Raw genomic sequence first — 13,233 nt, 5'->3', positions numbered from 1 at the left:
CAGAATTGATATTTTCACCGAATGGTCTTTTCTGTCTGCCAGTGTGTCATGCAGATTTCAAGATTAATAAGCGCTGACACTCAACCTGACAAAGTGTGAATTTGCCAAGGCCACTGTAACATACTTGAGCAGGGAAGTGGGACGTGGTCAGGTGCGGCCCCTTAGCGCCAAAGTGGTGGCGATTAATGAATATCCCACACCTAAATAAAGGACTTGAACTGTGCAGATTCCTGGGAATGGTAGGTTATTACAGGAACTTCTGCAGAAACTTCTCCTCCATAGTCCAGCCATTAACTGATCTACTTATTACGCCCTCCTTCCTGGGGGAGATCTTAAACCACATGAGAAACCTGGATGTGCTCATTTCAGCTGAGGAGGCCAAGGTCAAGGAAGAAGGCCGACTGCAGGATCAGGTTAACATGCTCACCACTATTGTCACTGCCAAGGACAGTCAAGCCTCTGACGTCCTTCAGGGTTTTATAGAGAGCTCAGATTCTCAGGTTGCCCAGCTCATCATTAACCACGGTAAGAGGCTGCTTCTCTCTGTCCTGTGTAATTCTTTAAAATGGTCATGGGGGTTAAGTAGCTCAGGCAACGAGTCTGGAGGAACGAAACTGCAAAGAAAATAAATCAATAAAATAATATTCTGTAAGTTCTGTCTGGCTCTGCCGGATGTTTCTTCCTGTTAAAAGGGAGTTTTTCCTTCCCACTGTCGCCAAAGTGCTTGCTCACAGGGCGCCATATGATTGTTGGGTTTTTCTCTGTATGTTTTATTGTAGGGTCTACCTTACAATATAAAGCGCCTAGAGGTTACTGCTGTTGTGATTTAGCGCTGTATAAATAAATTTGAATGGAATTGAATTATTTCCCATTTTTGTTTACTAATTAATAATTTTTAAAATGTTTATTTGTTTGCTTGCTTGCATATGGAAATATGTATATGAAATGTAGATATTAATACTTTTTCTGCCAGTTTGGTTCCTCCATAGACGTGCGGCTTTTACAAGTGTTTCTATAGTGTTTAGTGTATGATTGTGTAAGTTTAAATGCAAAGCACTTTTCACTCACTGGGATCAAAGCTTAGTACAAAGTTACTCTTCCATATTAGTGTCCTTTTTCCAGAGAATAACCGATGTGAATTTCTTTTGTTTTTGTCTGTAGATGCCATGGTAAAAGAGCACAAGGAGGTCCTCTTACGCCGATATGAACAGTACAGAGACAGAGACTCAATCAGCTGCCCCAGACTTAACATCTCATCAAGAACCTTACTACTTGTCGATGGACTTTCTGACCTCCAACAAAAGGAGCATGACCTGATGCAGGTGGGAGTGACTCGAGGAGAGAAAAGAAATCATCTTAGGCAGCTGGGGTTAGCAAAATTGTTTGAGCCCCTTACCCGAGTCAGTATGCCCCCTAGGGTCTCCCTCACAGTTGGGGTAGCTGGTATCGGCAAAACAACCTGGGTGAGACACTTTGTCCGGCAGTGGTGCCAAGGGATCATCTGTACAGACATAAACTTTGTGCTACCGTTCACATTTGCCGAGCTGAACTTGCTGGACAAGCTTTCTGCTGAGAGGCTGGTGAAAATGGCTTTTCCTCATATATCTGATCCCAGTCTGGTCCTGAACAGCTCCTGTCGGACTCTGCTCATACTTGATGGTTTGGACGAATTCCGCTGCAAATTAAATTTTTCCGACGCAGCTTCTTGCAGCGACCCAAAAAAAGAAGTGCCTATTGACGACTTAGTTACCAACATCATTCGAGGGAATCTGCTTCCCGATATAGCAGTCTGGGTGACTTCCAGGCCAAGAGTAGCTTCCCTTATCCCCGGAGGTCTGGTTGACAGGGTGACTGAGATCCCAGGATTTAGTCCTAAGGATATAGAGATCTTTCTGAATCACCATTTCTCTGAGAAGGATTTTGCCAGGAAAATATGGTCACACTTGGAATCCAATAAGATCTTGATGGTGATGTGCTACATACCCTGCATTTGCTGGATAGTAGCTGATACTTTGTTATACATCATGCAGAATGAAGCACAGGAGAGTCTTCCGAGGACTTGCACTGAGCTGTATGCCAATTTCTGTTCAATGAAAGCAGAATTGGGCGAACCAAGAGGCAGAGAGCCTGTAAAAACGGAGCAACTTCACGGGAGCAATCGGAAACTGCTGGGGAATCTCGGACGACTGGCTTTCTATGGGCTTCTTAAACACAAGTATGTCTTCAGTGAACAAGACCTCAAGAACTATGGGATTGAGCTACTGCTGACTCAAAGCAGTCTCGGTTCTGGAGTTCTTGTTCGAGAGGAGTCAACCATCAACACGACGTTCCGCTTCACACATTTGACTCTGCAGGAGTTTCTTGCAGCTACCTTCTACCATGTTTCCTCAAAGCGGGCAATCTTTGACTTGTTCTCTGAGAGCTCCATGTCCTGGCCCAAGATTGGTTTCCAGAACCACTTCAGAAGTGCCTTTCAGCACTCACAACAAGCTGAGGATGGTCACCTGGATGTGTTCGTACGCTTCCTAACAGGCCTGCTGTGCTCAGCTGCAATCAAACCTCTTGCTGGACTTCTGGCCCTCGGGAAAGACGATGGCAACAACAAGGCATGGGCAGCAGGGTTTTTGCAGGGTCTGTTGGTCAGCGGGGGTGCTGTGGTCTCCCTGCGTGCAGTCAACCTAGCTTACTGTTTACAGGAGCTGCAGCACACAGAGATGCTGCGGAGCGTAGAGGAGGATTTACGGCTCAGCAGTCTAGCGGGAAAGTTAACGCGGCCTCACTGTGTGGTGCTGGGTTACCTGCTCCACGTGTCTCCGGAGTGCAGCGAACAAACCAACCTGACAGCCTCTCTGAACGCCTCGACAGTGAAATGTTTGCTCCCGCAGCTGCTGTACTGTAGGCATCTAAGGTGAGCTTCTCAACCCAAATACATCCAATAAAAGGAAAACTCCAGATTCAGTGGTTTTATCTGCTCATCAGGTTGGAGAATAATCACTTTAAAGATGATGTCATGGAGTTGCTGGGAAGTCTCCTGAGTGCCAAAGACTGCCATATCCAAAAAATAAGGTGAGCCTTTTTTGTGGTAAAGCATCATACGAGGAACAATTGTTGTTCTGAACAACTGTATCACATCAAGCTGCTTTATAAACTCAGACAAACAGCGGAGCTTTTAAATGAAGTTATGATTGACCTTGCTGATTACTCTCAGTGGTTGTGTGATTGTATGATTGGTGAAAGTATAATTGTGGTTGTAATTATTATTAATACTCGAACAACATAAATACAATTTCTTTTATCCCTCCATCAGTCTGGCGGACAATGCCATCAGCAACAAAGGAGCCAAAGCCCTGAGTCGAGCCCTCTTGGTGAACCGCACGCTGACTTCTCTCAAGTGAGATCTGCAGTGTTTGATGTCTGAATGAACAAATAAAACCTTTTGAGTTCAGTATTTCCAATTATCTGTATATAAAGCTGCTGCCCCCAGGTCTGGAAAGTATATTTTATGGTGTCAGTAGCTAGTTTTAATTCATTTATTACAGACACTCAAAGCCAAGTATGCTCTAGAGGAGCTATTCCCAGTCAAGAGTGCTGTGACCCATTTAATAAAACAGGAAATCCCATGGAGCCCCCCCCCCCCCCCAATCTTAAATCTTCACTCTAATCAAAATACAGGAGTGGGAGTATTAAGGCCAATAGGTGATCCACCTGCCACTGGGACACAAGCGTCAATAAAAGAGCAGTGAATTTAGGTCAGAGTAATATCACTAATAACCACCTCCAAGTACCAGTTTTAATTCACTTTTTATTTAAATCAATTAATATAAATAAGTAACTGTACATTATTATGAGTCATTTCAAACTCAATTTCTTGGGAATCACTGCTCTAGAGCTTGGCTAGCTGTTAGTGTGCAGGGTCTCAGTTTCTCTTGTGTCTAGATTCAAAAACTAAGATGGCAGTGGATAAATTGCTCACACTAAAGCTTTAAAAGATGAGTAACCATGACAACATGGGGGCTACTTCCATCTTTTATATACAGTATATAATGTTTTCCAAAAACAGAACCTTGTAATAAAAATGAGTAATCTGAAATGGGGAAAAGGCTTTTAGTTTTGATGTAGTATAGTCATTCAAGAGTTGATCATAATACTACATAATAATAATGCTAAACCTGCATCTTATAATTTACATCTTATTATTGCTAAGTAGAGTTTTAATAAATCATCTAATGACCTGTTTATGTTGTTTTAGTCTTCGGAATAACAACATCGGCTCCAAAGGTGCAAAGTTCCTAGCAGAGGCTCTGAAAATGAACCAAGTCCTGACATCAATCAAGTTGAGTATAATTGCTCTACAGCTTAACTGACACACCCAGAATTCCAGTTTATTTACTCTAGTTGGTGTATTTGCTCAATTTCCCCGACTTCTCATCAGCTTTCAGAACAACGCCATCGAGGAGGAGGGTGCTCAGTCGCTTGCAGAAGTGCTGCAGTGCAACCGCAAACTGGTGTCTCTGAAGTGAGTTTGGTCTTGTTTACAGATGTTGTTTTAATGAATGTTCTGTAGATTAATGTGCATCTTTTTTTTTAGTATACGGAAGAATACAATCGCAGCAGGTGGAGCCAAAAGGATTGCAGAAGCACTGAAGACCAACCGGACTCTCACAAAGTTGATGTAATGCAGAATTAATATTCATTCAGTGATCTTGGAGATAATGTACTGAACTTCTAGGCCAGAACATTTAAAGACTAAAAGTTAATCATTACTTCTTCACATTTTTGCAGATTGATGATGAGGTGTACAGTTATGATAGCTCATTGACACACTTGTTTGTTACTAGGCTTCATTTGATCTTGTTTACCACCACACCTGAACCTGGTTCACATACTGATAACTCAGGTTTTCTTTCTCCTAATGTGTCGGGTGTATTTGTGTTCTTGTCTGCAGCCTTTGTGGTAATCAGCTTGGGGATAAAGGGACGGTAGCTCTGGCCGAGGCTTTGGCGGTCAACCACACTCTTCTCTCACTCCAGTTAGTATCTTCTGCCCATGAGTGCAATGCAAATGCATTTTAATAGTGTGGGAAGTGACATTTCAATTCATGCACCACAGAAGGGGAAATGGTGTTTGCTTTGAATGCTATTCATTACAGCTGCATTTAACTTTTCATCTCTTTTCATAGACTTCAGAGTAACTCGATCAGCAACAAGGGCATGACAGCCTTAACCAAAGCACTGAGGCTGAACCATGGCCTTGTCTCCTTGAAGTAAGGACCAAGCTTAAAGTTTCACTCTGTTTCCCTGTTTGTATTTGTGCATTAACCCAAGAATATTTTGTCTTTTTTGGGAGAACGTGATTTTCCAACAAGCAGCTGTCAGTTAAACTCAGAAGAGAGTTACTTTAGCTAAGAAATTATTTAAAACGCTGATGTTATTTTGAGCTTTAGGAGACCAATCAGTGATCAGGGTCAGTTATTTGTCTTACTTAGCTTCAGTAGGCATCTTGAAGTCCATGCAAGCTTTTCCTCAAGCTTTTCTTTCTGTGCAGATTAATTTTATTAGCACTGAAGAAAGTTAGTATGTTGTTTCCCTCTGCACCTCCGACTCTTTATGTATGGCTAATTAGCTGCAGACTTTGGTTCAACAGAATAAAGTTTAAATGATTTTACAGTTACAGAAGTGCAGTTTTTTCACATTATTTTGCCTCTGTACACCACTACAGTGGATTTTAAATCAGTCAAGATGTGATTACAGTTTAGACTTTAATTCAATTGATTTAATTTTATTTACTATTTAGGGATTATAGCCATTTCATACAGTCTACCATTTTAAGAAGCTCAAAATTAATTGGACTAAACTAAAAAAATTAAATAAAAAGATTGTTTTTAATACTTGGAGGAAAATCATTTGCAGTCAATGAGTACCTGCAGGCATCACCAAATGCTGTTTCTTCCCTTTTTATTTTTACTTTTTCAGAACTGTGCAGTTTCTTTTAGAAGTTTCCTGGCGAAGGCTACGTTAGCGTTGTTATTCTTGAATGTAGTTATTTGCACCTTCATTTTAAACCCTCTCTATTTCCATTCATCAAGGCATGTGTTTACTGCAGACTGATATTTATACGCCTACCTCCTTGAAAAACAGTTTTGACTTGGTTAGATGTTTTAAAGGTGTTTGGGTTTTTTTTCCTTTAACCATGGAAATAATTCTGTCATCATCCACTTTAGTTGTCTTCTGTGGTTTTTCTGTTTTTTTTTTGTTGTGGAGCAGGGGGGCTTTGCGTAAAGATGGCTGTAATTCCTGATTATTTAAGGCACAACTTTTGTTAAACACCTTAAAAGAAAACTGAAAGTCTGCACATCATTCACACTTGATTATTTGATATAAAATCCACTGATGTGGTGTGCGGAGGCAAAATGACAAATATTGTCTCGCTGTTCAAAAACCTATAAAACTAATTGTATCATATGTGCAGTATATCTTATCTGTTAGACACATGTGATCAGTATTCATATTTTGTGTCTCAAAAAAGGGAGTAAAAAAAGCCTCTCTTTGGAAAAGGTTTGCTAAATTGGCAGTATCTTGGCATTTTAGTGGCTGTAAAGTTGTCATGCTTGTGTCTTATGTCACTTTTCATGTGTTTTTCTGTCTATTTAGTCTGAGGGAGAACTCCATTGGGGTAGAGGGAGCAAAGAACATGGCCCATGCCCTCCACGAGAACAACACTCTGCAGGACCTCGAGTGAGTCAGCTCGTTAATAGTAGTACAGTATCATCCCTCACAGAACTGCAGGAATACCCAACTGTTCAGTAAATGTCATTCCCCCAGATCATGCCCTGTCATACAATACTGCTGCATGATGAAAAGCACAAAAACTGTGAGATAACTGTTTGTATTGTGTAGCTCTTTGAGGTAATGTGGGGACATTTCCAACCTACTGCAACACTGAGAGCAGCAGCCATATTCTAGTGTTATAATACTTCCTGTAAACACCTTTTTCCAGTGTTATTTTCAAAACTTGAAGCTTCTGTGAAAGCAGACATGTTGAAAACGCTCTGACAGTCTTTGCATTACATACAACAGTGCTCATATTTGTGTTTTTGTTTGCATATTTGTGTGTTTTCCAGTCTCACAGCCAACCTTTTGCATGATGACGGAGTTCAAGCTATCGCTGGTGCAATCAAGTTTAATCGAGGCCTGACCTCCTTGCAGTAAGTGGAGCTTGAATCGGAAATAAACACATCCAAACAGATACACACAAGTCTGAGAGTAGAAGTGGGAGTCTGCACTGCACAGCAACCGATGCATTCTCAGTGATGTAATAAAGTTCTAGTGAACAAAGCAGGATATTTATACCTACATCTTTAAGCACACACTCTACCCATAACCCTGATAAGGACAAGTGGAAGAGAATGAATGGTTAGAGTCTTTGATTCTGAAATGTGGTTGAGCAGAAATTTGAGCTAAATCAAAATAGTAAAGTAAACGATTTGGTTCTTATGTAGCACTTTTCTACTTGAGCTTTTAAAGCGCCTCATTCAACACCCCTCATTCAACCATATTTTTTCGACACCTAAATGCTTTCTAAGATTCACACGTTGATGGACACATGGAGAGCAACTTTAAGGTTCAAGTATACTTCGGCATGCAGAGTAGAGCATCCAGGGATTGAACCAGCAACCTGTTTAATAGATCTTTAATGAATTCAAGTGTATTTGCTTCATACTGGGTCTCTTCTTTTCCTCTCTTTTCACAGTCTGCAGTGGAATTTCATCAAGTCCACGGCCACTAAAGCTCTGGCCCATGCACTCCTCTCCAATTCCACAATGCAACTCCTGGAGTAAGACCAATAAACCTTTTTCACTCCTTTGTTTGTAAATATATCGATCTCAACCAAAATTTCAAAACTCTTTCCTCAAAGCCTGCGCTGATATTACTTTGAGAAAATGACTCGCTCCAGGCTTTGAGTGAACATATTTCATCAGCAACCATGCAATTATGTAAAACTTTATTCGCAAGGCTTTATTGTTATTCATAGCAGTTTCTGTGTGTGCTTCTATTTCCATTCTACAGTCTTCAAGAAAATGCTATCGGGAATGAAGGAGTCACTTATCTTGCTGAGGCTCTGAAAACCAACACGTCACTGCGCACTTTATGGTTGGCATAACGATCATGTCCATCGACAGATCAATCATTTTTGTGGTTGTGGTGGTTGTGACCCTTTTGTGTGACGTCTCTTCAGTCTTCAGGGAGTCTCAGCAGGGATGAGTGGCGCCATTAAAATGGCAGAAGCTCTGATGACCAACCAGACCCTCCAAACATTAGAGTGAGTACAAATTTTACCTTGTGTCAACCTTTCCTTTGTTTTAGCTGCATATCATTGACACGCTCTTCGGCAGTTCAGCTTTGTCAGTTAAAGTTGGCCTAATCAACAGCAGAGTGAAACCAAGCAGCACTCGTTAACTTCTATCTGAAACTAACTGTCTATCTAAACTAACTGCTAGTCTCTTATCTGTCTGCTTCTAAAGATTAATAGCTTTTGATTGGTTCCTGTTATGAACTGTGTTTATCTTCATTTGAGAATCCCAGCATGCAATTTGAATTTACTGATTGCAGTCTGGCAATGTTGTGTCTGCTTGAGGTAGATATTATTTTAAGAAGGCAGTTAGTTGTCTCTAACAGATCACTGACAAGTCACGATTGCGATCACTAGATCAAATGAGTGCGCCTCCCTGGAAACGTTCGTTATTTCCAAATGTTAAACAATAAAAGTGATGATTCATCAGAATACCTCCAGACCTTCTCTTTGTGAATAATGTGAGAAAATTCACCAACCAATCCTCAACCAGATTGAGACTATTTAAGCTCTCGTGCTGCTTGATGATTAAATGACTCAGTGTGTTTTAATGGCAACTTTACTTTTCTTTATTTTTTTTCACATGTAATGACTTGTCTATATTATTGTTGATTTACATTCACTCTGATTTTATAGAGTTAAATTTAAACATACCATAACAATATTACAATACATACAGCCATGTGAAAAAGAAATGCAACAATCCCAGTAATGTGAAAAACACCAAACTGCTTCTATAAGACTTAAGAAGGCAGGTGCTGCTAATCAAATACACTTGATTAACTGATCATCAGCAAGTGCGAGCACCTCTGTGAAAGCAAAGGTTTTGGCATTTTGCTGGTTTGGAGAATTCAGGTGTGTTAACACAATGTCACAGTCTTCCCAAGAGTGAACAGCCCACCAGTTTTCCCTGAGGTCAGACCATGCAGTGCTCAAGGAAACTGCAAAACAAACCAAGAGCTACATCACAGACTCTACAGGCCTAAGCATTAAATTTCATGATGGCGCAATGATAACAAGATTGAACCAGTGTGGCTTGTTCGAAAGGGTTGCCAGGACGACACCTCTTCTCTTTAAGAAGTTGCACAGGTTAGGATAGTAAAGTTGTATTTGAACAAACCACAAGATTTCTGGGACTTTGGACCTCATTTACTAACAATGTGCAATCAAAAATACAGACAAATTAAAATCTGGCTGTCGTAGGAAATTTCTACAGGATGTTTAGAATTACAGTTATTTTTTATTTTTAAAAAAAGCCTTGATATTAGTGCTGGATGTCTTTCAGTCTAATTTCTTGGCCCTCTCTAATGGATGCTGAAAAATAGAATTCAGTGAGTTTATTATCACAGATTGACAGATATGGTCCTCTTTGTTCTTTTTCTCTCATTCAGTTAGACTTTTTTATATCAACTTTGAGTTCCAAGCAAGTCTCAGGGGATGTGATATACAGAGCTACTATTTTGTCAGTAGGAGCCCCACTTTTCATTTTTCTTTTAAACTGTTGAAAACACTCTGGAAAGCTGTGCCTTTTCCTCTTTGGACAATTGTTTAAGTTTCTTCAGTTGGATTTTCTCCTGTTTTCCTCTTTTAGTGGTGCACGGTTCTCTCTTGCAAGATAGTAACTGCTTTCTCTGCTTTACCTGGAAGTACTAGAGTTGGATGTCTTGACTGGTCTCAAGACCACTTTTACGTGGTCTTGATCTTGTCTCGGTCTCGACGGACTTTGGTCTTGTCTTGGTCTCACTGTCTTGATCTTGCTGTCTAATGTGTCATGCGCAAAAGCATCAGCTCTAAGAGCCGTGCTTAGAGAGTGCTTTGTAGTGAATCACAAGAGTCGACTCCCAGTAAGCGAGAGCCGGCTCCTCACTTAATTTCCTTTCACTGCTCAGCTCTCACACAGTGGCTCAGCTATGCTCCAATCCCTCCATATTGTGGCCAATCACATGCGAGGATATAGGATAATATCATTATGTGAAAAACAGAGAGGGTGAGAGACGCGGCAGTCAAGTGGAGTCTGTCTTCCCAGTAAGTGAGTGAGACAGTAGACAGTGGTGAGGAGGGCTGTGCGAGTGCATCACAAAAACACATAAATATGCCCGACACCCGTAAACGAATCAGCATCTGGCTGCAGTTTAAAGACTTTTTCGTCTCGGTCTTTGTCTCGTCTCAACTTTGTCTTGGTCTTGACTTGGTCTGTCTTGGTCTTGGTCTTGTCTTGGTCTCGATACCCTCTGATCTTGGTATTGTCTTGGTTTAGGCGGTCTTGACTACAAGTCAAGCACGTACGCCTGAATGACATGGAGACGTGACAATATCCAGATTTTATGGCGATTACAAAGGGCTCTTTGTTCATAAAGAGTCTGATTTATCAACATATAAACTGTGGTAAGAATAAAAACAAGCTGGTGCACGTGTTTCTTAAATCTAAGAGTAATTTTGCATAGCCACTTGTTTGTTTGAATAGAGTAAGAACTCCACGCACATTAAATGAAGCCCATTGTCCTTTAAACAGAAAAGACCAAAGTGGAGATGTTTGGCCACAATGCACAGAGTAACATTTGGGGAAATTTGAACACAGCACAAACACTTCATAACAACTGTCAATCACTGTGTTGGAGGGATGGTGATTTGGCCTTGTTTTGCAGCCACAGGATCTGGACACCTTGCAGTCCTTAGGTCAACCATGACCTCCTCTGTACCTGGAATAATTTTGGAATCAAATATGGGGACCAAAATGCTTCCACAGTGATGTGAGACACTGATAAAAACATGCTGAAATGATTATTCCTGCTAGAGGTGACTCTACAAGCTACTGAAACATGCAATGTAGTTCGTTTTTCATCAGTAATTTGGCATTTTTATTGATCTTATTGTAAATTTAAAATGTAAAATCTCTTTGTTTATTCAAATGGCTTTTTTTGCAGCAGTGAACAAAGATTGGTCAGCGGATTTTAGAATGAGTTGGACTGCTTCTTATTTGCTGAAGTAACCAATACAAACTTTCTTCATTAGTGACTTTTTATCTCAAGATTTTCTTGATGGGTTTGTCATAACCTTTCAGGAACTTCACTAAAAGGATAATTAATTTTTTTTTTTTTGAAGCAACAAAAGAGACAATTAAAATACAATTGCCTCCAGCAGCTCATTGCAAATTGTCGTTTTTAGTCCTGGTAAACAACCAATTTCACCTGTCATTGGACGACACAAGAGAAAAGTGAGAAAAATGATAGAAGGCTCTAGTTTGATGAGACGCTCACCTGGGTGGAGCTCGGCAGCTCATTTTCCACTATGTTTTTCAGTCTGCGTGGGAACACTGTAGGAATGGAGGGAGCCAAGGCCCTGGCCAACGCCTTGAAATCCAACAGAAGCCTCAAGGCGCTGAAGTAAGCACAACTGGAACTTCATTTCATGACATAAACTACATTCGTATATTAAACCTGTGGTAGAAAAGTAAATGCAGCTGCTGATTTCATGCTGCCTGATTTATCTGTTCAATCAGGGCTGAAGTTTATTCTCCCACACTCTCCTCCGCTGTTCATCCATTATTTGGTTAGCTGCAAATAACCCCAGCTACAGAGATGCATGTGTGCTGAACTCCCTGATTTTGTTTTTGTTTTCTTCTGGAATCCAACAGTCATCAATATCCAGACCTTTACATTTGAAATTTAGAGAGTTACTCACAGATATCGCTACATTTGATCAAAAAATAAATCTTCTGTGTGTGATTCATCAGTCTGCAGGAGAACTCTCTGGGCATGGACGGAGCCATATTCATTGCAACAGCTTTGAAGGGAAACCACCAACTGACATACATCAAGTAAGTTTTCTTTTACCGTTTATTTATTGTTATTTACCTGTTTATCGATTTGTCGTATTAAAACTGTTCCTTCAGTTTGCAGGGAAATGGCATTGGAGAATCTGGAGCTAAAGTCATATCTGATGCTATAAGAGCCAGTGCCTCTGGCTGCGTGGTGGACATCTAGCCCACCAGAGAGAGCAGCCGTCACTGAGGAGGGTCATGCTACCAGCACGGGGATAACAGCTGCTGTTGTTATACAAAGCAGATGTAAACTATGTAATTTAACTCATTCTGTATAATAGTTCTGACAAGTTATTTGGTGCATTGCATTTTTATATAGATTCTGTAATATTTATTAGATGACTAAACAGCTGTTTTGAAGCTGCAGTTCAGCTTTAGACAAACACTTGAGAAGCACAATATGTAATGTAATAAACACACATTAAGCTCAGGAAGTTAAAGTAGAGCAGAATTCCTCCATTAAGGTGCCATTTTGTACATTTGCTCTGTTTGCACAATTAAATGTGGCAAAAAAAAAAAAGTAAGTTACTTCAGGAGGACCAAACTGGTTTTATAACCTTTGTTGTTCTATTTGGTTTATTATGCCTGTCTTACAAGTGTTAAATACCAGAAATACTGACATGACACAAATACACTCCAACTGAGCAGAACTGAGTAAAACCTTTTATTTATTCCAATGTTTCTTGTTGCAGTCGACCTTATTGGAAATGAGGCTTTTGGCTATTTTAAGCCTGCATGTTATAGATGCAGTTATTATGATGTTTGGAGCCTCTGAAGACAATGAACTGAGAAGGAGAACATGTATTTAAAATTGTAAGAAGAAAATGATCTGTGTCCTTTGACCCATATTTAATAGTGCTTTGTGGACCATCCAGTTCATTATTTGTCTTGGCTTGTTTAGCTAGCACCTCAGTGTGCCAATAACAGCATATATATATATATATATATATATATATATATATATATATATATATATATATATATATATATATATATATATACATACCTGCGAGGAATGGCACTATGAGCCAGTCCGCACGGAATTTTGTGGCTCAAATTCTAAG

At 40.2% G+C, this 13,233-nt stretch overlaps 1 protein-coding gene across 1 annotated transcript; it reads left to right on the top strand.

Moving 5' to 3' along the window:
• Positions 1 to 311: 311 nt before the first annotated feature.
• Positions 312 to 12,961, top strand: nlrc3 (NLR family, CARD domain containing 3). Its single transcript, XM_085284232.1, has 17 exons — positions 312 to 525; positions 1,162 to 2,908; positions 2,980 to 3,066; positions 3,308 to 3,391; positions 4,250 to 4,333; positions 4,433 to 4,516; positions 4,589 to 4,672; positions 4,946 to 5,029; positions 5,180 to 5,263; positions 6,651 to 6,734; positions 7,121 to 7,204; positions 7,750 to 7,833; positions 8,067 to 8,150; positions 8,236 to 8,319; positions 11,649 to 11,732; positions 12,083 to 12,166; positions 12,242 to 12,961. Exons 1-17 carry the CDS (start codon positions 342 to 344, stop codon positions 12,330 to 12,332), a joined length of 3,201 nt encoding a protein of 1,066 aa, XP_085140358.1. The 5' UTR covers positions 312 to 341; the 3' UTR covers positions 12,333 to 12,961.
• The last annotated feature ends 272 nt before the right edge of the window (positions 12,962 to 13,233 follow it).

The sequence above is a fragment of the Mchenga conophoros genome, linkage group LG8 (genome assembly GCF_057382185.1).
Source record: "Mchenga conophoros isolate Kocher_MC1m ecotype Shallow Benthic linkage group LG8, M_conophoros_male_GT1.1, whole genome shotgun sequence".
Lineage (NCBI taxonomy): Eukaryota > Metazoa > Chordata > Actinopteri > Cichliformes > Cichlidae > Mchenga > Mchenga conophoros.
Note: the sequence above shows the minus strand (reverse complement) of the source record. Positions and strands in the feature narration are given on the sequence as shown.